The sequence below is a fragment of the Trachemys scripta genome, chromosome 1 (assembly GCF_013100865.1).
Source record: "Trachemys scripta elegans isolate TJP31775 chromosome 1, CAS_Tse_1.0, whole genome shotgun sequence".
NCBI lineage: Eukaryota > Metazoa > Chordata > Testudines > Emydidae > Trachemys > Trachemys scripta.
Window position 1 is genome coordinate 13527199 of NC_048298.1, and position 27706 is coordinate 13554904.

Genomic DNA, 27706 nt, shown 5'->3' on the forward strand with positions numbered 1-27706 from the left:
CTCCACAATTACAACACCGTGAAATTTCAATATCTGAAACCATGAAATTTCAGATTTCAAAAATCCTATGACCATGAAATTTCCCAGAATGGACCAAAATTCTCAGTTCATAAACACAGAGTTGTGTGGGAGTGTGCTACCGCAGACAAATGGCAATTTACATAGCCCCAACAGCTGACTTAATGATAATAGCACTGTCGAAAGTTCAGATACTATGGTTATGTGTGCTATAAATAACTGGTAAGAATAAAAACATCAGATAGGTTATTTAACATTGAGTCCCTCTCCAAAACTGAATGCTGAGAAGTTTCTATGAAAATATGATTCATATCCTGGGCAATGTTGTTATACTTGCTTTATTAAAGCAACACCCAACCTGTTATTCTATCTGCAAGTGTCAACTGAGGAGATGTTTTACTGAACCATTGGTTTTGCTAAAGCAATTTTGTGACATCTTTTCATAAAAAGTTCTTTTAAAGTCAGATGCTGAAAAACATTTTTTTACTTTAAATTAGAAATCTGTTTTCCTCCCAACAACAAATTAATAAACCAAATTGATGAAAGCCATGAAACATATAAAAAGAAGAAAAAAGGGGAAGAGTAAGCTTATACAGACTACTGCAGAGGGCTTGACTTAGAATTTTAAGGCATCAGAAATGTAAGAAACAGCTGACAAATATCAAAGCTAAAAATCACCACTTATAGTACATTTATAGCCAGGAACATGTTCAAAATTTATATCAAATAGGCTCTGCCAAACAAATCACATCCAACAGAATTTCCCATCAATCTTAATCCAGTTCTTTCTTTTAAAAGCTTCCTGTAGCATGCAGTCTTTATTTCTCTTGCAACACTGCCACAATCTGTCAACTATTTTTTTAGGGCACCAAGCACTTCAGTAGCTCTACCGCTCACTAAGGGGAACTGCCACTGCACATTTTAAAAGAAGCTACATTCATATGCTCTAAACTAAGTAATATTGCAAACCTGAACTGTTTACATTTACATATGGATTCAGTAAGATTTTAAAAAAAATTAAAAGCTAGTGCAAACTTTAAGTTACTTTTGGCATTAAAACTAGTTCAACCTAATAGCAATAAAATGACAAATGAAATTTGATTTTTCTACATGTCAATAAAAAAACTACCCTTTTAGATGATACAGCAAACATTCTATATGAAATTCTATGGATGTATGTTGTTCTTTTGTTCAGTGATGAGGTGATAAATGTTCACCTCTACTAAGAACGGTTCAGTATTCATGGAAAACTAGTGTACAGGACAATCTGAATCTAACCACAATCATTCCATTCATTGGGAAGCAAGGAGAATTATTAAAACTGGCAGTTAAAGAAGATTTAGGAATCAGTCAAGTACAGCAAGGACTACAATTCATTCTAAGCATACACACCTCAAAAAATATAAGCAGATATTTAACAACAAAATTTTAAATTATAATCACTTCTTTATAAAATTACACCTAAATGCTCTATATATTTGGTTACATCTCTTCAGATAACAGTTGGTTATATCTCTTCAGATGACAGCATATATAACTGAACATATAACCTTATATAAGAACACACAAATGACCATACTGAGTCAGATCAATGGTCCATCTAGCCCAGTATCCTGTCTTTCAACAGTTGTCAGTGCCAGAGGGAATGAACAGAAGAGAGCAATTTTGCATGATCCATCCTGTCATCCAGTCCTAGCTTCTAGAAGTTGGAGGTCTAGGGCAGCTGCTCTCAACCTTTCCAGACTACTGTACCCCTTTCAGGAGTCTGATTTGTCTTGTGTATCCATAAGTTTCACCTCACTTAAAAACTACTTGCTTACAAAATAAGATATAAAATACAAGTGTCACAACACATTATTACTTAAAAATTGCTAACTTTCTTATTTTTACCATATAATTATGAAAAAATAAATTGGAATATAAATATTGTACTTGCATTTCAGTTTATAATATAGAGAGCAGTATAAAAAAAGTCATTGTCTGTATGAAATTTCAGTTTGTACTGACTTCGCTAGTGTTTTTTATGTAGCCTGTGGTAAAACTAGGCAAATATCAAGATGAGTTAATGTACCCCCTGGAAGACCTCTACATACCCCTGGTTGAGAACCACTAGTCTAGGGACTCCCAGAGCATGGGGTTGAGTCATTGACCATTTTGGTAAATAGCTATTGATGAACCTATCCTCCATGAACTTATGTAATTCTTTTTTTGAACCCAATTATACTTTTGGCCTTCACATATCCCTTGGCAATGAGTTCCACAGATTGATTGTGTGTTGTGTGAAGAAGTACTTCCTTATGTTTGTTTTAAACCTGACTATTAATTTTATCAGATGACCATCTTGTGTTATGTGAAGGGGTAAAAAAAAAACACTTCCCTATTTATTCTCCATATCATTCATGATTTTATATACCTCTATCATATTCTCCCCCTCCCCCTCCCACCTCTTTTCTAATCTGAACAGTCCTAGTCTTTTTACTCTCTCCTTATATGAAAGTTGTTCCATACTCAATCATTTTTGTTGCCCTCTTCTGTACCTTTTCCAGATGGGGAGATCAGAACTGCATGCAGTATACAAGGAGTGGGCATATCACGGATTTATATAATGGCTTTGTGATATTTTCTGTTTTATCATCTATCCCTTTTTTAATGGTTTCTAACATTCGGTTAGCTTTGTTGACTGCCACTTCACACTGAGCACATGTTAGAGAACGATCCATGTGGACTCCAAGATCTTTCATGAATTGTTCTAGCTAATTTAGACCGCCCCTCATTTTGTATGTGTAGTTGGGATTATTTTTTCTAATGTGCATTACTTTGCACTCATCAACATTAAATTTCATCTGCCATTTTTGCTGCCCATTCACCCAGTTCAGCGAGATCCCTTTGTAACTCTTCACAGTCAGCTTTGGACTTATCTAAAGTATGGTAATTTTGTATCATCTGCAAGTTTTGCCACCTCACAGTTCACCCCCTTTTCCAGATCATCTATGAATACATTGAACAACACTGGTCCCAGTACAGACCCCCGGGGGAACACCACTATTTACCTCTCTCCATTCTTAAAACTGACCATTGATTCCTGTCCTTTGTTTCTTTTTTTTTTTTTTTTTTTTAAACAGGTTACTGATCATGAGTATCCCAAAATACTCCCTCATATCCCAAGAATGTTTAGTTTGCTTAAGACCTTTTGGGTGTGAAGCCTTATCAAAGGCTTTCTGAAAGTCCAATTACCTTATATCAATTAGATCACTCTTGTCCACATGCTTGCTGACACCCTCAAGGAATTCTAATAGATTGATAAGGCACGAACTCCCTCTACAAAAACCGCGTTGACTCTTCCCCAATACATCATGTACATCTATTTGTCCGATAATTCTGTTCTTTATTGTAGTTTCAACCAATTTGCCTGAAGTTAGACTAACTGGCCTGCATTTACCAGGAACACCTCTGAAGCCTTTTTTAAAAATCAATGTTAAATCAGCCTCCATACTAGATGGCTGGATGTAAGTGATAGGTTACATACCACAGTTAGTAGTTCTGCAATTTCATATGTGAGTTCTTTCAGAACTCTTGAGTGAATACCATCTAGTCCTGGTGACTTATTGTTTATCAGTTTGTTCCAAAACCTCCTCTACTGACACCTTAATCTGGGACAGTTCCTTAGATTTTCATCCAAAAACAATTTTTAAAGGATGCCCTTTTGCTGCTAACCACCTCTTTTTTACTCTGCTGTTTAGCCATGGTGGAATTTTTTTTTTCCTCTGTTGGTCCCTCACTGTTTTTTACTTGAGGTATACACATTTAGTTTGAGACTATTATGGTGTTTTTAAATAATCTCTATGTAGTTTACAGGTTTTCACCCTTTCGTTTAACTAGTTTCCCCATTTTTTATTAGTTCCACTTTTGAAGTTACAGATTCCACTCTAGGGGTGGGTACATGCACATAAGATCAGATTCTTTTGAACAGCAGAATCCATGGGAGGCCTGCCAGCTCCAGAGTACCTTGGTGCTCCCCAAAGCCAAAGGCAAAAAGAGTGGGGTGGATGCAATCCACACGCAGATCCTTTGTCAATAAGAATCTCAAAGAAGCAAGACTCTGATCAGCAGGAAAGGAGGGCAGGTTATGGAATCTGTGTGGACAACACATCTAGAAGTACTACATTCACTGTTAGGTAAGTAAGCATTCTTACCTCGAGTGATTGTCCATAAAGATTCCACTCAATGACTAACAAGTGTTTGCCCAGGTGCTGCGAAGCAGGTAAGCAAAGGCCTACTTGAAGAGTAACTGTAGGACAGCCTTATCAAAACTATTATAAGATTTCAGAGTGGATACCAGAAAAAAATAATAATGCCTAGTTCTTACATAGCAGATCTTGAAGCACTTTACAAAGAAGATTAGTATCATTTTCACAGAACTGAGAAATTTTCCTAACACCACAGAAAATTTCACTGACCTAGCTAATATTTTTCTTACATTGGTTTTACACTGCCTGTCTGGGTTTTATACTGCCATCCACCACTATAATATCTGAGACTCAGCTCTTTAAAATATGTAGAAAATAACCTTGCAGCTGGAGATAGAGAGGAAGACACAGCTTCAGCTTAAAAGAAATAAGTATGGCAAGAGGCTATTTGAGGGGGGGGCGCACACATTTAGGAACAAGAGCATTTAATAACAATTAAAAAAATTGTACAAAGTATTTTAAACAACTCGATCTTGCTCTTATGCTATTTTACACTCGCTTTCAATAAGCCATTTAAAAACAACCACCATCCCCCCCAGGTAATTTGAGTAAATACATGTAGACCAGGGGTCATCAAACTGGGGGTCGGGACCCCTCAGGGGTTCTGAGGTTATTACATGGGGGGGTCACGAGCTGTCAGCCTCCACCTCAAACCCTACTTTGCCTCCAGCATTTATAATGGTGTTAAATATATAAAAACGTGTTTTTAATTTGTGGGGGGAGGGGGAGGTCACACTCAGAGGCTTGCTATGTGAAAGGGATGACCAGTACAAAAGTCTGAGAACCAGTGAATTACTGCATAATATCTATTAAGCACTGATTTCCATCTAAGAATGTACACAAAAGGTAACAAAAGGATTTCAGTTCCTATCTCCCTCACCTTTAGTGCAAATACATCTTTGTTTTAGTGAAGTTTTACAGACTATTAGTCCATATAGTGGAGAACCTTTGTCTATGCTGGATATGAAAGAAGCAATGGAGCTTAGAAAAATTATTACAGTAAAAGCTGTGTTATCCGGCCCTGTACCAACCGGAAATCTCTATGACCCGGCATTTCTAATATTCAGAGAAAGTCCGATTTATAGTCCAGTTGGCATGGGGCTGGCAGGCTCCCTTCCCGGCTCTACGTGGCTCCCCGGAATCAGCAACATGTCCCTGTTGCTCCTAGGCGGAAACGCGGCAGGCAGCTCTGCGTCTGCCCGCAGGCACCGCCACCGCAGCTCCCATTGGCCGCAGTTCCCAGCCAATAGGAGCCACGGAGCCAATGCTCGGGGCGTGCCGGGGGCAGCGCGCAGAGCCACTTGCCACACCTCCACTTTGGAGCAGCAGGGACAAGTCGCCGCTTGCGGGGAGTTGCCTGCGGTGAGTACCCCTCAGCTCCGGCATCCCGAAACCCCTCCCACGCCCCAACCTCTGCCCCGAGCCTCCTCCTATGCCCCGCACCCAAATTCCCTCCCTCTTAGTTAACCTGCATTTTTCACTTACCGGCATCCCCCATTCCCCCAATATGCCAGATAAAAAAAGCTTTTACTGTACTATGAATACACAATCATCAATCCTCACACACACAAAAATGATGTATTTAAAAGAATGACCTGATGCAGGGAGCAGGTATAGTATCTCACAATGGGTCTCAATCTGAATCCTGTGGAACTCCAGAGATGAGACCACTGGTGGAGGAGGAACAGTTACATATCATAAGTTCCTTCTGAACAAGAGAACTCAAGCCATATCTAGGTATTCCTGACCACACTTGCAATCCAGTGGAAGTAAGGCCAGGAGTATTTAGACTCAGACTTTAAAGCCAGTAGGGACCATCATCATCTAGTCTGAATTCCTGCACATTGCAGGCCACAGAACCTTGCCCACCCACTCCTGTAATAGACACAATCTCTGGCTGAGTTACGGAAATGCTCAAATCATGATTTAAACACTTTAAGTTACAGAGAATCCACAATTTACACTAGTTTAAACTTGCACATGACCAGTGTTCCAAGCTGCAGAGGAAGGCAAAAAGCCTCCAGGGTCTTTACCAATCTGACCCATGGGGAAGTTCTTTCCCAACCCCAAATATGACAGTCAGTCAGATCCTGAACACTTTGGCAAGACCCACTGGACACACAGCTGGGAAAGAACTCTCTATATTAACTCAAAGCCCTTTCCTTCTAGCGTCCCATCACCAGCCATTGGGAATATTTGCTACTAGCAGTCACAATTGTGTGATCAACCAATACACCCAGGTCTTTCTCCTCCTCTGTCACTTCCAACTGATGAATCCCCAGTTCATAGCAAAAATTCTTGTTGTTAGTCCCTAAATCGTGACTTTACACTATTACATTTCATTCCATTTCTATTACTCCAGATTTCAAGGTTGTCCAGAGCTTCTTGTATGATATTCCGGTCCTCCTCCATACTGGCAATACCTCCCAACTTGTGTGTCATCCACAAATTGTATTAGCACACTTCCACTTTTTGTGCCAGGGTCATTATTTTTTTTTTTTTAAATAAGATAGGTTTCAAGACTGATCCCTGGGGAACTCCACTAGTAACCTCCCTCCAGCCTGAGAGTTCACTTTTCAGCATGACTCATTGTAGTTTCCCCTTTAACCAGTTCCTCATCCACCTTTCGATTCTCATGTTAATCCCCATTGTCTCCAATTTAACTAATAATTTCCCATGTGGAACTTTATCAAATGCCTTACTGAAATCCAGGTAGATTAGATCTACTGCATTTCCTTTGTCTTTTTAAAAAAAAAAATTCAGTTATCTACTCAAAAAAGGAGACCAGGTTGGTCTGGCATGATCTACCTTTCGTAAAACCATGTTGTATTGTATGCCAATTACCATTTACCAATATGTCCTTTACTTTCTCTTTCAAAATATATTACAAGACCTTGCATACAACTGAAGTCAAACTAATAGGCCTGTAGTTTCCTGGATCACTTCCTCCCCACCCCTTCTTAAAAATAGGTACTATATTAGTAGTTCTCCAATCATAAGGTACAACACACACCCTGAGTAGGGTTGCCAGGCATCCAGTTTTCGACCAGAACATCCAGTCGAAAAGGGACCCCCAGTGGCTCTGGTCTGCTCCACCAACCGGGCCGTTAAAAGTCCGGTCAGCAGCGCAGCGGGAGCCCAGGGCTAAGGCAGTCTTCCTGCCTGTCCTAGCTCCGCACAGCTCTCAGAATTGGCCGCCAGGTCCCTGTAGCCCCTAGACTCCTGGGTGATCAGAGAGGTTCCACAAGCTGCCCCCGCCCGAGGGCTGGTTCTGCAGCTCCCACTGGCCAGGAACCACGACCAATGGGAACTGCGGGGCAGCACCTGCAGACATGAGGGCAGTACACAGAGCCTCCCTGGCCGCCCATGCACCTGGGGGCTGCAGGGACCTGGGAGCCGCGGTAAGCACCACCGGGACCCCGAACTCCCTCCCACACCCACCCCAACCCCCTCCTGTACCCCAAGCCCCTCATCCCTGGCCCCATTACCCTTATTAAAAACTGAGGCTAAGTATTCATTTAGGTGTCGGACCACATCTAGATTATGTTTAATCTCCACTTCCCCTCTGTGCTTAGTGGTCCCATTTCATCTTTGTTTTCTTTTTATTTATATGGCTATAGGTCCTTTTACTACTGATTTTAATTTCCTTTGCAAGGTCCAACTCTGGTTGGCTTTTGGTAGTTCTCACTTTTTCCCTACACTTTCTGACCTCCACTTTCTGACACCCCCTCCATCCATCGCTCGCTCTCCCCCACCCTCACTCACTTTCATGGGGCCGGAGAAGACAGTTGGGGTGCCGGAGGGGGATGAGGGCTCCGGCTGGGGGTGCAGGCTCTAGGGTGGGGCCAGAAATGAGGGATTCAGGATGTGGGAGAAGACTCGGGGCTGGGGCAGAGGGTTGGCTTTCCTTGCTGATCCATCACATCTTCCATTCCTTGTAGGCTCTCTCTTAATAACCTGTTTGAGATCTTTGTTCATCCAGCTTGGTCTGGTGACTAACAGTATCAAAGGAATTTTAGCAGTATAAGTATGGATTAAATTTCTCTGTCTATAGACAGAAGGCCATCCACCACAGCTATGATGGTGTCTGTGCACTTTCCCCCATAATGAAGGCTCAAAGAAGCTCAGGATACTGGTAACAGGTGAAGTTAGAGACTGCTTTTTGCTAGCTTCTGATTAGCATGATATTTGCACATTTGTTTACTTATTTTCCCATTCCTACCAAGAATGTAATTAACTGACATTAATTAGGTTTTCTGTTGTTTGAACTTCAGATTCCATTTGAATTAACATTTTTCTGGGTGGCTTTACTACTAACACTGATTTGTAATTTTTGGGAGGGGCAGATTTCTTGGGCTTCCAATGAGACTACTTACTGAAAGACACTTTTGTTGATCTATAATGGTTTTCTAATTCTTACAATGGAACTATTGTACCCAGCTGGGAAGAGAAATATCTTCCACTGGGAGCGTAGTATTTAGATTTGCTATGACATAACCGGTTAACAGTGGAAACTACTGTCTAGTACAGTGGTTCTCATACGTATTTGATCACGCCTCCCCTTCTTTGTGTCTGTAGTAGTTTACACCAATACTATACCATGCCACCCTTACTTTTCCGCTGCTCTGGTGGCGGCTCTGCCATCAGAGCTGGGCACCCGGCCAGCTCTTTGGCTGCCCAGCTCTGAATGTGCACAGTAAATGTGTTTTTTTCCTAAAGCGTCTCACGCCCCCCCAGAATACGTTCTGCACTTTCCCCACCCTCCAGTCTGAGAGCCTCTGGTCTAGCAGAGTGGAAGCTATTATTCAGTTCAAGGCATCTGGATGCTAGGTTGCCTATAAACCATAAAGAGGTACAGGCACATGAGAGCATCTAAAGACAAGACACTTTGGAGAAAGCCAGACAAACTATCCTGGAAGCTGTGCGAACTCAGGAAAGGGGCCAAAACATTATGAGCCAACAGACTAAGATAATCATTTGTTGTTGTGGCTGTCTGGCTGAGACCTTCTCACTTTTGAAGATTTACCAGGTTCTAATTCACCAAATAATCCACTTAATGGCATTTGTTTTTCCACCAATTATTTTCCACCCACCAGTTATTTTCTGTTTTTACTCTTTTATTTTCACACACTGTATTTTAACACAAACACAAAGCCTCGCCCACCACAGCAGTTAGTGAATAAAAAATTCTGTGTACATTTCACAACTGCTAAACCTAGAGGCTAATATTCATATTTAACATATTAATTCCAAACTTGATAAGCATGAGAGTATAAAATTGCTCAAGGCTTACAATAAAAGCAATAATTTTAAAATTAGGTCAGCTCTAACTGCTTTAAGCATATGCATCATATTAACATTACAAGTTTATCTTTAGGGAAAAGAGGGCCTTTTAATTGTCTAATAAAAGAAAGATATTATTGTATAATTTATTGTAAATGTAACACTGAGGATCCAAAAGAAAAAGCCTGCGTATGTCAAAATAATCTTTGCCATCATAAAGAGCTGCAGAATTCTCAGCATATCCCCCAAACATAAGTATCAATGAAATGTTCATCTGAATGTACAACTACATTAAATTAGTAAAATAATTTGCTTTGCCACAAATTCTAAAATACTGGGCTAATGTCCAATGACATGCAGTCAAATTTACAACTCCCTTCCTAGATATTCCTTTATACCAAAAGTAGAGATGTACCCATGTTGCAAAATTCACATCAAGATGCAATATCTCTAAAGACCAGAAACTACATGATGAGTCAACTCACAGCCTCAGGCTCAAAAAAAAAAAAAAAAAAATTGACAAAATATTGAGTAAGCATTTGAAAAGGCACTAATTCCTCATGCACAAATTGTCTTTCCTCTTCTCTTTCAAGAATCTCCTTAAAAATCAGGGTACTTACTAAAACTATCTTGTTTTTGGTTGGTCTTTGTAACAGACTGCCAGGTTCCCTCTGCTATGGCAGACTGTGAAGGAAAAGCTATTTCAGAGATACCTGTCTTGGGCAAACAAGCTCTCAGTTAGAAGCCAGCACTCCCAGCATTTTAAAAGATGTGGATAAAGATAGGTGGATATGGAGACTATTTACCGTCACTGTGTTAAAGAATCCGTCAATTCAATACCTGATATGGAAAGATTTTTAATAGGGATTGTCAATTTTGAAAGCTATTTTTATTTTCTAAGAAACAAAAAGATAAAGAAAAGAAGCCTACATAAAAAAAAAAAAAAATTAAAGTTTGCCTATTGCAGGGATCTAGCCAGCCAGCTGAGGTGGTAAAAGTACTGCAGTATTAATGACTAGTGCCAGCACCATAACAGTAAGCGAACTTCTGTTTCTTCAACAGATCAAATATGAAAAGGCAGGAAATATTATGACTCCTGCTCCAGTTCTAGTGCCATGGGTAAATGTGCAGGGCATGCAGACAGAGGCAGATGTGACTCTGCTGGCCTCCATGTATTTATTTCTGTTAGTACCACAATATGCTAGGAGCTGTACAAACGTAAGACACTCAAAAGCTCATATCCTAAAAACGTATACAATTATTGGTTTAAAATCAAGAATGCATTCAGCACCATATAGTACATGGAGTCCTCGATATAAACATTTTACAATCTTAAATAGAGAAAGAAAGACACACAACACACACATCTATCATCAGGCTGGAATTCAGAGTTCTCTGTTTAAAATGCCCATGAACAGGCAGCAGGCATGGCATCCAGGTGCAATCCAGGACCAGTGAGGGGGTGTGTCACCACCTGACCTGTAACCCTGAGTGCCTCAAACGCTTTGCTGCTGTAACTCCCCACCTGGGACTATCATAGCCAGCATACCAACATACAGGTAACACCTGGAGTCTCTGTGTAGTAGAGAGCCCTGGTTCAGCAGCTCTGACCCCAGCCACTTGTCTACAGCCATACAACCCCACTCTGGCTTCCACCAGCCTTGTTTACAACCAGCAAGGTAACCCCCAACACACTCCTTTCCCAGATTTTCCCAAAACCATGTGCCCTGAAGTGACCAGCCCTCACCTGGACCACTCAGAGAAATAAGGTTTGTTGCTCCTTTAAAAGAGACAAAAGCACATTACAGCTTAATGACAGGTTTCAGGGTAGCAGCCGTGTTAGTCTGTATCCGCAAAAAGAACAGGAGTACTTGTGGCACCTTAGAGACTAACAAATTTATTAGAGCATAAGCTTTCATGGGCTACAACCCACTTCTTCGGATGCATATAGAGTGAAACATATATTGAGGATACACACACACACACACACACACACACACACACACACACAGCATGAACAGGTGGGAGTTGTCTTACCAACTCTGAGAGGCCAATTTTTCTCTTACTTAATTGGCCTCTCAGAGTTGGTAAGACAACTCCCACCTGTTTATGCTCTCTGTATGTGTGTATATATATCTCCTCAATATATGTTTCACTCTATATGCATCCGAAGAAGTGGGTTGTAGCCCACAAAAGCTTATGCTCTAATAAATTTGTTAGTCTCTAAGGTGCCACAAGTACTCCTGTTCTTATTACAGCTTAACTTTACTGTGGTAAATAGTATACACCCTTCCCTTCAAACACAGAACTGAGCTGGTTTATAGTAAAAATAAAACAATTTTATTAACAAAATATACATTGGATTTAGTGAGTTAAAGTATATAGAATGAAGACCGAGTTACAAGTAAAAACAAAGCACACTTTTTAGTGACTAAGACTTGTAGTCTTTGTTCAAGGTAGATATCTCATCAGTCTTTCCTCTTTCCAGCCATAGCTCACTCTCTTTCTGTCAGGATCTTCCACGAAGAACAAGCGGCTGGTTTCCCTTGTCTTCCTAGGTGAAAGATCTTTGCCTAAGCAGGTTTTTCATCTATATTCAATTTCCAGAGACTTCATCTCCCCCTTGGTTGAAGGACCCACTTTGTCAGCTTGCAAGAGCTCTGTTCCTTTGTGTCCATCTACCAGTGGATACCAAAAATTCTGTCTTTGCTTATATCTTTCAAAGTTGAATTATCTTGTTTCAAGAGGGAGGATGACTTCATGCAGTTCTTTCCGCCCTCTGGTCTTCTCATCCCCCTGCTGATTTGAATGTAAAAGGGGCCTCCATTGGTTTTGGTCACACGTTACTTAATTTTATTGGAGTCAGGTAGATAGCTGCCATTCTTCCTATCAGGGGGAAAGCCTTTTTCTCCCTTTGTTAGGTTACAGACTGTAAAGCATAATATCAGCGCGTATTCATAATTCCTCACATAGTGTTAATACATACATTTCAGGACGATATCACCAGTGTGTCATAAGCTTCATCATGCTGTCTCCTCCCCCACTTATAGCTTGATAGCTTTGTAAACAAAACTTCATTGGCTCTCCCTAACCCTGGGGCTAGTCAGAGAAGCCAACACATTCCTTTGTCTAGGACAGAACGGTCTACCAACTCCCCCCAACATGCCTGGTTTAAACACACTTTAGTCCTAATTCCAGCATATATCCATAACCCAATATACCCTGTACATATATCATGTAAGAATATTAATGATTCGTGAGATAATGGCTTTCCAATGACATTACAGCACACCTTTTAGATACAGATTATAACTGCAGTGAGTTGGGGTACACTGAATTAGTCAGGCCAGCTGAAACTCATTATTTGATACCAGAGAGCCCCTTGCCCTCTGGCACTGAGATGCTCTTAGGGTCACACCTCCACCCTCTTTCGCTGCAGAAGGGTTAGCCACTGGCTAACCTGAGATAGGTCAGAGCCCTCTTTCCTGGGGAGGGTGTCTGCCACGATATTGCCTTTCCCCTTTATATAGAAAAAAACCTGTTTTGTCTCTTTTGCCTGCTCACAATCTCCAGGACTTAGAATCAGAGAGTATCCATCATTTCACCTACAGAGTTGTTACAAACATTTCACAGTAACATTAATGACTCTTATCCATAACTCTTAATACATACCCTGTAATGCAAGAATATTAATGACCAGTGAGATCAGATTTCAAACTAGACATTACGTGTCACCTTTTAAATAAGTATCAAGTGTATGAGGTGCAGTGAATATGTCAGGCCTGACTAGAGTTGCTGACAGTAGTAAACCACAAATGGGCCTGTGTGTCACTCAGGGCTAATAGAAATCCATGCTACACAAAACACCAATTTGGTTCAGTTTGCTCCTGCAAAATCTGCTTACGTCACATAGCACCGTGAAAATTCTTCTCCAATGCCTGGACCAAAATCACATTCTCCAGTGTAAGTGCATATGAGAGAGAGCAACTTCATGTGCTATGACTGTCTCAAGCCAGATTATTTGCTTGCTTTCATTGACCTCAAATTCACACACACACACCAGTTATTTCTTTTTCTCTGAATTTTTTTGCTTTCATTGGCTAGATGTACATTTTAATGTAATGAAGTTGGCTGACAACATCCAACATCCAAGGGGCTAACAACATAAAACCAACCAACCCTCTCTCTCAGACAAAAACTGTTACTCCTGGGGGAATTCTGTGCCACTGTGCAGAATTCACGTCCCTGCAGATTCCCCCCACCCCTGCAGAAAATAGATTCTGCCATAGAGACACTTCAATCACACCCTTTGCCCACCAAGGGCTGCTGTGGCACCAGAACAGAGAGCAGCCTTTTAGGATGGCAATTTAATTGTTGAGGAATGTCTAGCTTTGAATTAGAATAATTCTTGAGAGATTTTTGTCTACTGTGTCTCTGATCTTAAAAGCACTAACCAAGAGCCCATTAAAATCAGTGAAGCCATATTAACTTCTATGGCTTCAGATCGGCCCTTCAACAATTACGATTTTTTAAAGATTTCTGTAATAGAGGTAAGAAAAAGCCCTAAGATTTTTAAAACTGAAAGTTTTAACAAATATCATTACATTTCATATGTCTCTGAGTTTGAACAGTGAAAATTAACTAGACTTTCACTTGTATTGTCCCATCCAGATACTGAGAATATTAATTGGCCTTCCATTAGCATAAGGGTTTGGGGATGGCAGTAATGCAAAAGGAATGGTTAAATAACCTTTCCGCTAGAATTTCTGAGTGTCATGAAAACACTTCTATTATATGATGTTTGTTTTTTTACAATACCTAGTTTGGCTTGGATTTAATCTGACAGCAGCCCAAAAATCAAATATAGAATTTTTTTTAAAATGTATAAAACAAATGAAAATTATTGGTCATTATCGGTAATTTTGTTTATCAGTACTACATTTTTTGACAATCCACTTTACATACTGTTTTGACGACTAGTTAAATGGACAATGAATAACTATTATTCAGCAATAGCTAATATTAAATACAAAACACAGCTATGGTTCCTGCCCTGCAAAAAATTATGTATGCAAATATTTTTACTCATATGTCTAAGTGTTTTCTGGATTTGAAGCTATATTGGTTAGTCCATTTCTTCAATCACATTATCATGAGATCTACTAAACTAAATCCAATTTGATTGGTTGCCTTGGTCACCTTAGGCTGAAAACAAGCTCAAGACTCTTTGTGATGTGCAGTTAGAATGGACTGCTTTGGCAAATTGTTCAACTAGCCTGTTAGAATTTCATTGGTTGCACTGTGCATTTAAGTATGGGTGATAAAAGTTTTCTTTTAGCAAGCTTTCTGGAGTCCTCCAGGAAATAATACACAGATCTGCTATTTGCTTTACTATAAACTCCTGTTTTCAAGTCTAGAAGCTACGGCTGTAAAAATGTGCTCCTGGCTAACATTTGCCATTCCAGATCTCAGCCTGGAAATAAACGGGGGGGGGGGGGGGGGAGAGAGAGAGAGAGAGAGAGAGAGTTAGTTTTAAAAATACTGATTTGTAGGTCATTGGCTTGTACATTTCAATGGGAAAGTAAAACTTTTAAAAAGAACTATATACAATATGTGAATTCATTAATACATGTATTATAAAAATGGTATAACACCTCCACCCTCACTGTGCCTGAATTAAAGCATATTTAAATGATACATATTTTCATCTGACATCTCCAGTGCCCTCACCTGGCAAAGACCACTCTGTCATTTTGAACATCAGTTCTCTCAGAGTTTCAGCACAGTGTAGTCACTGCAATAAGTCGACCTAAGCTACGTCGACTCCAGCTACGTTACTCATGTAGCTGGAGTTGTGCAACTTAGGGCAACTTAATCTCATAGTGTAGACCTGCCCTTAGTGTCAGATATGGGACTAGCATAGTTTTGTCAGGATTTAGTCTCAGATTTTGAGAAATATGATCTTAAATAAAACAAAACAATTGTAAGATTTTTTTTTGTAACAAATAATTTTGCTCATAACAAACTAGCACTTTTTATTTATGGGAGAAGAGTACCTGTGAACCACACTGACCTTTGTCACTTAACAGTGATTTGAAAACACATCTCTACAAGCTTCGCATACCTATCATGCCTCACTAAATCCACCACACATTCTAATACACTGGGCTTCCTAGCAACTCTTCCTTTACAAAATTTATTTTTCCATTTACTGAAAACACTAACAAGAATGACTCATTCTATAGAATATAGTCCTTCACATACACAAACTGTCCAAGGTTGAATTCAATTACAGCTTCAAGTGATATAAAACTGAATATTTATTCACACTGCTGTGTATCCAGCTCTTAGCATTTTCCCATTTTTGATGATTTCTTCAAATATTTTAAATATTTAAATATTAGAAACTTAATAGCCTTAAATAGTGTTATACAAATACGTAATACAGTTAAAAAGTAACAACTAGAAGAACCTAGTTGTTTACTAGCAGCCTGTGAGCTTTGGCTATGTAATGACCAAGAAGTAGGAAGAATAGATTCACAGCCATTTAACAAGAGAGAGATAGAAAAACAAAACCATAAAACTATGAAAGTTAATTTGCATTCCCTCAGCTTTTTCCAGACATAGTCCAAAACAAATCTTGATTTCAATGCAAAGTGAAAATTTATAGTCAAGTGTTTTTTTGGGAGGGGGGAGCTTCTGGGTGGGATTAAACCCAGTTAGTCCACTACTTCTGTAAAATCAAACACTACTCCATGAATTGCTTGATCAACTAGCTATGCTCATATCAAATAATCCAGTCTATTTTCCCATCAATGCATGTATCTAAATTCCACTGTCATCAATGGAAGCTAACCACAGATATCAAAAAAGGAGACTAGGCGCCCTCTCCTCAATCATTTTTTAAATTATAAATTAGACATACATAAAAAGATAAATCAAACTGACTGAAGAGTCCATCCAAGAAACCATTGTATAATTTCATTGATCAGAATGAATTAGCCAAATTGCCACAAAATCATATAAGATACGCAAATAATTTTAGGAAGTTCAGTTTTATTCAGTACCTGCTCTCTCTGAGTAATGGGTGGCCCAATTCTGCGCTCTCCTAGGTTTTACAATGATGTAGTTCCACTGATTTCTCTGGAGTTACTTTGGATTAATACTGGTGGTATGAGTGATTTAGAATCAGGTCATTGGCCTCTCAGAGCCTACTTGAGAGGGATGCACACAAAACAGGCAGACAAATCAAACACAGATGTTTACATAGTGAACGCCTTAAGGCAAATTACACACAGTATGAAAAATACTGCAATAGTCTCAGGAAGTGAATTTCTATAAAAGATTTTTTTTAAAACCCAGTTTTCATTGTTAAGGGTTCTTTCAAACACATTTGTCATCAAACATTCTTCTAAAAAAGATTTAAGTAAACAAATTAAAACTAAAAATGGGCAATTTAATAAAAATACTCCAGCATTTTAACAAGTTTCTAATCAGGTTATATGTGCCACTTTCTGCAAAGAATTCTATCACTTTAACCAAGAAAAGCAGCAAATATTTGATACACTGAACAGATTAAAATTAATTGATATTAATTGTTTTGTTAAACAGTGACAAAATGTTTCAAGTAATGTTTGGCAACATTTGTTTTCAACAGCCATTTAGGATTTTAAAGTAAGAAATATTCCATATTTGTGTTGCTGTTTAGGGGTTTAAAATGGGTTATTATTGGACTTTCAGTCTCTCATTTCAATCAGTATTAAGTCTTTTTTTAGTCTTACTCCAATTTAAAATACTTACATTCAAAAAAGCTATTCTGATCAGATTACACAGGATTTTTCACAGGCTCAGATTATGTGCACAAGGCAAATATTTCTAGTACAGAAAGAGAAGGAAATAGTCCTTATGAAAAAGTAATAGTTGCAAATACTGAAACTCCATCTTTAGCACAATAAATCTGATTAGGTTTCTTTTTAGAACAGCTCCAGTTGCAAATAATTATAATGGGTTTAATGTAGTTCAAAGCCAACTACAATAGATGAATGTCAGAGTGCAACAATATACAACCTTATAGTAAGGGTTGGGTATACATTTCAAATAATTATATTAGAACTAACCTGGGAGATAATCCTAATTGATAAATTGCTTAAAGGGTTAAGAATTAATATTTCAATGCTGCTCCTACCTTTCTTCACAGCATCTGTTCTACGTCTTGCTGGCGACACTAGCTCCTTCACAATCTGTAACACTTGAATCATTGCTAGTTAGCAAGATCAAAGACACCAGCTGCTTCTCTAGATTTCCAACAGGTTTCATCACTACAGATCATTACATGTCTGTCTTCAATGAGCTCAAATAAAACTGATGCAGGAGCAATTCTGTTACCTTTCAGAAAAAAAATTTCTGCATAACAACTATACAGTCTGAGGAGAGGGATTTAAAGTGGCTTCTGCATATGGAGACAAAATCAGTCCCTCAAGGACCGCCGATTGTATTAGCATAAGGCGTTTTAAATTAGTTACATATTAAAGTAAGCATGAACCTTTTAAATAAATAAAGTTTAAAGAAAAGGTTTCTCCAAAAAACTAACTGAAGGGGGGGGAAAAAAGCTAAAATTCCTTGAAATCAAAGTTGACAGATGCAACATAATCCCTCAGGCACACCATCCAAAAAAGCATATTTCAATGCATGATTTTTTATGAAAATCATTTAAAGAAAACTCTTGGTTCAAAGAAATCTGAAAATATTGTAATGAAGAAAAATGAAATGTGTCAGATCTACTAATGAAACTAAAAATCTAGCTTACTAAACTCCAGGTTCCCAGCAATGCCAAAACCATCAAGCACATTCACAAGCACCTGCTAAAAAGATCCCTTTGGTTCCTTTCCCTACCCCCCCTTCACACATACACACACACACACACACCCCTCTACCTCTCTCTGACATTATTATACAATAGAATTCTTATACATTACACTGCACACTAGAAATCCTAGGCGTATTTCAAACATTCTTTTCTTTCACCACCAGAGGCACAGAGAACAGAGTTTCAACTGAAGTATTATCATTGCTTCTGTCAGGTAATTTTAACAGCTGAATTGCAACAAATGCCCAATTAATTTTTAATACCCTTTTGCAAAATGTACACTGATCATTCAGAAATCTTTTCTGTCAAAGTAATCCACAAAGCTAACAAAAGGTGAAGGGAAAAATCATTTTTATAAAAGGCACGTTAAATGATTGATAGTCAGCTCTTTCTGTGTGAACGTTTTTAAAAACTGAATCCTACAAAGAATCATGTGGCCTGGACTACACAAAGAGAACAGTTTAGGAAGCCAACTACATATTCCAGGAAAACCATTACATTAAAACAAACCACAGGCCACAACCAAAGCGCAGCAAGACCAATGCTCTGGCCTTTAGACCTTTTGTTCCTGAACACACTGCATGGCTCAAGTTTTGGAGGGGGAGGTAGGTCAGCTCTTTTCACTTTCCAGCTGCACAGTGAAAACATCTATGATTTTAACTATGCTGGTACATTTCTGTGTATGTCTCTCTCGCGCGCACACACACACACACACACACACACACACACACACACAATGCATGACAAACTACATTTATCATGTTAAACTCATCTGCATTCTGCCCATTAATCCATCCTCACCATAAGTTACAGCATTCCAAACAGCCATCAGACCTGATTTAAACAAAGCAAAAATAAGAACTTCAGTCAGACAGTGTGTCAACGAAATACTTTCTTCCCCTCACACCATGAATAATCAAGGGCTGGATCAATAGGAAGTTTAGAAACCACTACTGTGCAATATATTCCTGTTAGAAAAAAGTGCTTTATGCTGTTAGAAGAACAGGAATCCCCCATTTCTAACCTTGGCACATCCCCTAAGATTTCAGGCTTTAGAATAATGACTTTACTGTGTAGAGTAAAGCCATTTTAGTTCTATTTAAAGGATTTTAAAATTTTGTTGTAATTTCTCTATCCCTGAGATGTCTGTACAGTTGGACATACAATAGTAAGGCTGGAAATGAAAATGATAATTCCAACAGGGAGCAAAAATACAACTCTAGACTAATTACTAAGAAAGTTAATTTAAATTAAGCGACCTATTGAATTCATGGCTGCGTGGTACAGAGGTTTCATTAGCACTTGTTTAGACTGACCTTACCTCACAGGGGGCCGTTGTCTGGCTTTTTGGAAAAGGTGTGTGCCCATTGAAGGGCTAGAGAGCCAGGCAGTTACTTTCCACTGCAACAACAGACCAGGTCAATGAGGGGACACTGACCCATTCCTACCCAGGTAACTGGATCGGGGGCGAGGCGGATTATCTAGAAGGGTTGCCAACCCTTCCAGTTTCTCCGGGAGTCTCCTGGAATCGGGCTCAATCTCCCAGAGGCTACTGAAGCCAATCTGAGAAATTTTAAGCCGCTAAAAGTCCGGTCAGCAGTGCAGCGGGGTTAAGGCAGGCTCCCTACGTGCCCTGGCTCTGGGCCACTCCCAGAAGCAGCCAGAATGTCCAGCAGCAGCTCCTAGGAGGAGGCATGGCTGGGGGGTCTCTCTGCATTGCCCCCACCCGGAGTGCCGACTCCACAGCTCCCACTGGCCGGGAACAGGGAACCGTGGCCAATGGGAGCTGCAGGGGTGGTGCTTGCAGGCAGGAGTGGTGCGCAGAGCCTCCTGGCCGCCCGTGAGCTCAGGAGCCTCTGCCTGACATCCCACTGCTTCCAGGAGTCACCTGAGGTAAGCACAGCCCAACCAGAGCCTGCAACCCGAAACCCCTCCTGTACCCAACCCCCTTCCCCACCCCGCACCTCAACCCTCCTGCACCCACCGCCCAGCCCCCTGTGATTAAACACTTGGCAACCCTATTATCTAGCTACATGCCAGTGCAGGAAAAGCCCTCTTTTACCAGCACCAGGCTAGGCAGCACAATGACCTGCACAACTCATTTAAAGCTTCATCACTTGTCAGTAATGTGAGCCTCCCAAACTCATGCTGATAATACCTTTATACCACACCATTCCATTATGTATTCTCTATTTTATAAAGTCATGATATTGTCATCACACAAACTATATTTAAGTAGACAAATTCTCAAAGGTGCAGTATGCTAGAACCTTACTATTTCCCAATTGATTACATTGCAAAGCCACAGTTAAAAGTTGATTTCCAAGTTTATTGTTCACAGAACAGAATGCTATAAATTATTCTTACACTGCCCAAAACCTAAGGTCAAGACTCTTTATAGAAAAAGATAAAAACATTTTCTCCAAAGAACTTACAACCTAAGTTTTAGATGAGATAACAAGTAAGGATAAAGAAAAAGTAAAGAAGGAGTGAGGTAGAATCAGGGTTCCAATAAGACTACACTGTTACCCAGTTAAGCCTGGGCATATCTTGAGGATTCTGTTAAAAGAACTTTTTAATTAAAGAGGACTATCTCACTTCCACAAAAGCGAGCTTTTAGAGTGTTTGAATAAGGAGAATATGGTGACCTTGCTAAAAGTGACTCACAGAATAGGTGAAGAGGCTTCATTCACGCCATGCTTAGAACAGCAACTGCTGTTGTGTTAGAGGTAGTTTCATAGGAGTTATATTCTCCATGTGCCAACAAGGGAAAAGGCTAGAGAATGTACCCAAACCCTTCCATGGCTCTGGGGTAACACCCAGGAAAGGGTTATAGAACTTTTAGTAAATGTAGGAATGATGCTGTTTCCTCTTCCTAGCAGAAGCAGTTTCTTCCTCCTGTTGATAATAAGGCAGAGAAATGCAGAATGATCAAGCTCTTAGTTGTCTGGCAGTTTTGCTGGGACTACAAAAGGAATGTAAAAAGATTCACAAGACGGGAGGCAGGGAAGCCTTTAGAAAGACTGCTGTCCCATTCCCATGTTCTTCAGTAAGCCTCTGCCTCAATTAGGGTGACCAGATGTCCCGATTTTATAGGGACAGTCCTGATGTTTGGGGCTTTTTCTTATATAGGTGCCTATTACCCCCCACCTCCTGTCTCGATTTTTCACACTTGCTATCTGGTCACTCTAGCCTCAATGCTCCAGGAGGCAATGAGCCATGCCATGGAGTGAAATCATAGATAGATGCTGCATGCTCCCAGTGTTGAAGCAAGAACTTCAGGATCAGGGAGCCTGGGGTCACTTGCACTGATCTCCTTTGGCATTCAATAACCTGCATTGTGTTTCCCCTTCCTACTCATTAGCGAGGTTCTACTATAGAAAGTAAAGAATTCTAAGTATTAAAGTGGTCTTGGGAATATAAACAGGTTCATCTGAACATCCTGTTTGCCAAGAGCATAAAAAGAGTGAAGAAACCAGCATGAGTCGGAAGCAAAGACACATTATTATTCGTGATAAACAATGTAATGAATAATTTAGGAATACTCACTCACACGTTGCAGTATTAGACACCAGTCTTACTGGTGCTACTTCCCCGCCAAAAAAAAAAAAAAAGTGTTGCACAACTCCTGTTTCTAAAGAAACAGACAGGTTTCCTTGGGCTTCATGTCAGTCCTACTGATCTCCCGTCTAGACCTTTCCCCCCTCCCCCCAAAAAAATTAACAAACCAGTACTCAATCTCCTTTTACTCTTGAACGGTTACAGAGCAATAGTTTAAGTTTGTTTTCTCATCTTCAAATCATCTGCCACTGATAGTTTTCCTAGAAATATGTATTCGATACAGATGTGGCTTTTCGGGACATATAATCTTAAAACAAATAAAAATGATTACCTACAGTGATTCACCTACAGCTGGCCAAGAACAGCTTGCAAGAATTCTGAAAATTATGGAAGACTGATTCAGTACTGACACACAAGGGAAATTATGTGCATCTTACATAATTCCACTACATACAACTATTTAAAATCAAACAGATTCTGTTCAAAGAAACATTCTCAATTTTAAATTAGTGCTAATGCAATTAATAGAAGTTGGTGTGGTAAGAAATCAGCACTAATACACCTCTACATTGATATAACGCTGTCCTCGGGAGCCAAAAAATCTTACCACGTTATAGGTGAAACCGCGTTATATCGAACTTGCTTTGATCTGCCGGAGTGCGCAGCCCCGCCCCCCCGGAGCATTGCTTTACTGTGTTATATCGGGTTGCGTTATATCCGGGTAGAGGTGTACCTGTCAAGGCTAGTTGACTATGGAATATACACCTGTTAAAATAGAATATAGCAACTTCCACGTAACATTGAAGAATGCTTGAAGATTAACGTACAGGGTAGTAATGTTCTGAAACCAGTTGTTATATGCAGAAGTTAACTGATGTTGGATTTTATGGATCACTATAATCAACTCTTAACAATCCTTCACCAAACAGAAAGAATGACCTCCATTCTGATTAGTCAGCTCTCATCACTCAAGATCAAAAATGCCTCCATTAACGTAATTACAATTAGCTGTTCTTTGAAAACAGCTTTTTATGAAATGTACTGCCAGGAGGCAACACATTTACAGCACAAAGGGAGCCAAGAAACTATTCTTCAAACCTATAGCTCAACAGAAATCTGTCAGAAATGCTTGCAAAGTCAGCTTCTTAAGTATGAGGAAATCCCAGCAATGTTTTCTCCTTATCTTTCCTTCCAACATTTAGTCTGGAAAGTTTTTAAATGCTCATGGCATTCTGTCTAGGTTTTTAAAAAGCCATCAAGCATCAGCCAGCATTACAGCTACCCAAAAAAGCACTAGTTTGTTGTGCCCTCATTTAAAGAGAGGAAGATGTACATGCTACTAAAGAAAAAAGCTTAAGGGAATGCAAACAAGCAACAATAAAACGCCACACGTTTTCTAGATGCAATTTTATCACAGCCACTCTGTTTCCAATTTTAAATAAAGCAAGCCTTCATAGGAATTGAGCTGCACTCTAACTCCACTAGGCAGCTCACTGATGAGCAAGCATCTTAGTTTTCAGAGATTTAAAAAAAAAAAATCTCCAATAATAAAAATCCACATTTTTCCACGATTAAAATGAAATGCCGAACTTTAGTTTCCCATGCCACAATATACATAGGTGTCAGTTGAACACATTTTACTGGTATTTCTTATATATTATATATAAATTATATATAAAATTATTAAGCTAACAGCAGGAGCCCTGCCCATTCTCCTGATTATCTGATCCGGCCCCAGTCCTGATTAAATTGGATAATTAGGATTCCACTGTATATGTTTCTTCCCCCCCACAAAATGTAGAAACCCGAAGAAGATTCTCTGTAAAAATGTAAACTCCACATTTTTCTGTTGCAAACAAATTTCAGCACACAGATCTATGCAGACTTCTCCACCAACATAATACAGATCTTAAAGTGGGAGTTGTGTATGGCCTTGTTGCCACATATACAAGAACTCAAAACATGGTGTCCAAATATGTTCAAAATTAACCAGCCATAGCATCCTGACAAAGCCAAAGATATAAAAAGAGCTACCACTCATAATGGACAGGGAGACAGTTAGATACCACACACAGCAATATAGGGAATATACCTACTGCAGATCATCTAGAGCAGTGGCTCTCAACCTTTCCACACTACTGTACCCCTTTTCAGGAGTCTGATTTGTCTTGCATACCCCCAAATTTCACCTCACTTAAAAACTACTTGCTTACACAATCAGGCATAAAAATGCAAGTGTCAAAGCACACTATTACCAAAAAAGTGCTTACTTTATTATTTATATCATAGAATTATAAAATATTGTACAGTATTTAACTTCAGTGTATAGTATATAGAGCAGTATAAACAAGTCATTGTCTGTATGATATTTTAGTTTGTACTGACGTCACTAGACTGTTTTTTATGTAATCTGTTGTAAAACTAGGCAAACATCTAGATGAGTTGATGTACCCCTTGGAAAACCTCTGCTTACCCCCAGAGGTATGCATACGCCTGGTGGAGAACCACTGATCCAATCCTGTGCCATTGAAATCAGTAACAGATGGATCAAGCCTGTGTCTTGGCATTACCATCTAAAGAAGCAGGTAAGTGTGATCGAGGATAAAATGACATGGTACCAAAGAATACCTTTAAGATTTGTTTCAGAGTCGTAGCCGTGTTAGTCTGTATCAGCAGAAAGAATGAGGAGTACTTGTGGCACTTTAGAGACTAAAATTTATTTGGGCATAAGCTTTCGTGGGCTAAAACCTACTTCATCGGATGCATGCAGTGGAAAATACAGTAGGAAGATAGGCACAGACACACACCATGAAAAAAATGGGGGTTGCCATACCAACTCTAACGAGACTAATCAATTAAGGTGGGCTATTATCAGCAGGAGGAAAAAAACTTTTGTGGCGTTTAGTCTGACAAAACGAAGGCTGAGGGGGGATATGATTGCTCTCTTTAAATATATCAGAGGGATAAATACAAGGGAGGGAGAGGAATTATTCCAGCTTAGTACTAATGTGGACACGAGAACGAATGGATATAAACTGGCCATGGGGAAGTTTAGGCTTGAAATTAGACGAAGGTTTCTGACCGTCAGAAGGGTGAAATATTGGAACGGCCTTCCGAGGGAAACGGTGGGGGCGAAGGACTTGACTGGTTTTAAGATTAAGTTAGATAATTTTATGGAGGGAATGGTTTAATGGAAAAACATGATTTTAGCCAAGGAATACTGAGCCATGGCAGGTAAATAGTATAATGGGTAACAAGGGTCAGGCTGGAGACTCTTGCCTACATGCTCGGGGTTTTACTGATCGCCATATTTGGGGTCGGGAAGGAATTTTCCTCCAGGGTAGATTGGCAGAGGCCCTGGAGGTTTTTCACCTTCCTCCGCAACATGGGGAAGGGATCGCTGGCAGGAGGGTTCTCTGGCAATTGAAGTCACCGAGCCTCAGGACTTGGGGACTTCAACAGCAGAGTCACGGGAAGGGGTAGGGACGGCTTTGTGGCCTGCAGCATGCAGGGGGTCAGACCAGATGATCATAATGGTCCCTTCTGACCTTAAAGTCTATGAGTCTAAGTACTCCCCGTTCTTTTTTTAAGATTTGTACTACAGTATTTGGTTAGTTCTGCAAATGCTGGTGCCAATACTTATGTTTATATATTTGTCATCGAAGACTAGCCATTTGCATCTTTTTATTAGTAGTAGTTAGGGCTGACTTGCTCATTTCAGTCATGAAGTATTTGGTTCTAAAGCTACAATTTTAGAAAATTACACATGGCAGCATCTGTCCAACTCCACATGGGTTCTAACCTGTCCCAGCAAGAAAAATTTTTGCTCAGAAATTGAAACAAAACTATTACCAGAAATAACTGTTCTTCCACTTGCAGGCAAATTTTCACCCATTGATATTTTGGGCTTAAAACATTTCTTAATGTATAGGCATAAGTAAAACATACTATTTTGGAACAGGCCCTTTTTAGATATGTGACGTACAAACAGTGAAATATTGATGAGGCATCTGGATAGTAATTTGGGAAGAAAGATTAGACTTCACCGAAAATAGTTGTTTGGTAGACTGTATCAATATCTGAATTTTACTAAGTTAATAAATTACTAAAAACAAATAAAGTATCGTTAGGGACTCTTGTTTCAAAATAGTCATCTCGGACTTCAGTGTCGGATTTATCTTTCAAAAGTCCCAAAACACATAGGCCCTAAAACACCTCTAAGATAGACAATACATCATGATGTAAGTTAACCTATTTTACAAATGTTGTTAATATTATGTACCCTTTCTCACTAATATTTTGAATTAATTCTTTAGTCTTTGAATTAAAGTCTACACTTTACTTTCATTAAATTTTAATAGTCTACTATAGCTAGAATCTTATTAATATGGAACACTAGGATTCTGCCAAATGCCTCCCATAAATCTCCAAAACCTAATGAGAATCAGACACTTCTTTCAGCACTATGCAAGTGTACTCCGTGGAGAAGAGGATCACAAGAGAGATGAAAGGGAAAAGAATCTACTTTCCTCAAGAGATCATAGCTGGAATTGTGATACCATATGCTAGGAAACTGCTTGCATCTTGTGAAATGTTCCCGTTTAAAATCCAAGGCATAGATTGAGACACTTTAAAAGGGCTCAATTTTCAGAGACTAGGTTCTCAGCATTTTCTGCAAGTCAGGCCCCCTTTAAAAGTGCCTCAAGTCAAACTCAAAAACTGAGATTCTAAAAATCACTTAACACTTAAATTAGGCTCAGAAGCAAAAGGGTTGGAGGTTTTATTTTATAAAGTTTATCAGGTTACAAAAAAACAGAAGACAAAAAAAAACAGGCTATAAATCAGTGTTTCAGTCTTTGGATAAAAAGTCTTTTTTCAGAAGAAAGGTACATTTTTTTTTCCTTTTTGCTAGCTCTCACTTTAAAAGGTGACCTGCAAAGCAGGAGGGAAAAAAAGTGTGTGCCCCTTTTTTCTAATTTAGAATATACAGAGGCATGAAATTTCTCTCTTTCAAAAAAGTCTGATTTTTATTTTTATTTTTTTACATTACAAATTCCAGTCTTCTCTACTGTTTTTTCCTGGAAGACTCTGACAACGTCTGCATTTCAGAACTGGTGGAAGTCAAAGTGAAATCCTAACCCCTCTGAAGTCCATGGGAATTTTGTAACGAACTTCAGTGGGGCCAGGATTCATCCATAACGTACATAAACATTCAACCAGGGACGTAAGAATGTAAGAATGACAGAGAAGAGAGCATACAAGAAGCCAGCTAACATGGATGGTTACATTAAGCAGTAGTCATGAATAATGTTCTTAAAACTGAAATAACTATCAAACTGTGCACATAGCTATCATGTGGTATTATTACCATTACTCATGTCCTCCCTCCTCGCTTCCCTCCTAGGCCTTTTCTACATTAGCTATAATCCTTATTCTACAAGGCAGCCTAGACAAACTCCTGTGCCCTTGTAGTGACCCAATGAAGTCTATTTTCAGAGTAGCAGCCGTGTTAGTCTGTATCCGCAAAAAGAAGAACAGGAGTACTTGTGGTACCTTAGAGACTAACAAATTTATTAGAGCATAAGCTTTCGTGGACTACAGCCCACTTCTTCGGATGCATATAGAATGGAACATATATTGAGGAGATATATATACACACATACAGAGAGCATAAACAGGTGGGAGTTGTCTTACCAACTCTGAGAGGCCAATTAATTAAGAGAAAAAAAAA

At 39.4% G+C, this 27706-nt stretch overlaps 1 protein-coding gene across 3 annotated transcripts in view; it reads right to left on the minus strand.

Moving 5' to 3' along the window:
- Positions 1 to 27706, minus strand: part of USP6NL (USP6 N-terminal like) — a gene marked incomplete in the record, with an annotated part of 204590 nt that overhangs the window by 143740 nt on the left and 33144 nt on the right. The window contains 1 exon segment of one of the 3 annotated variants that reach the window (XM_034764780.1): positions 17734 to 18019. Within the exon segment in view, the coding sequence (XP_034620671.1) occupies positions 17734 to 17806 (73 nt within the window). 3 annotated transcript variants of the gene reach the window in all.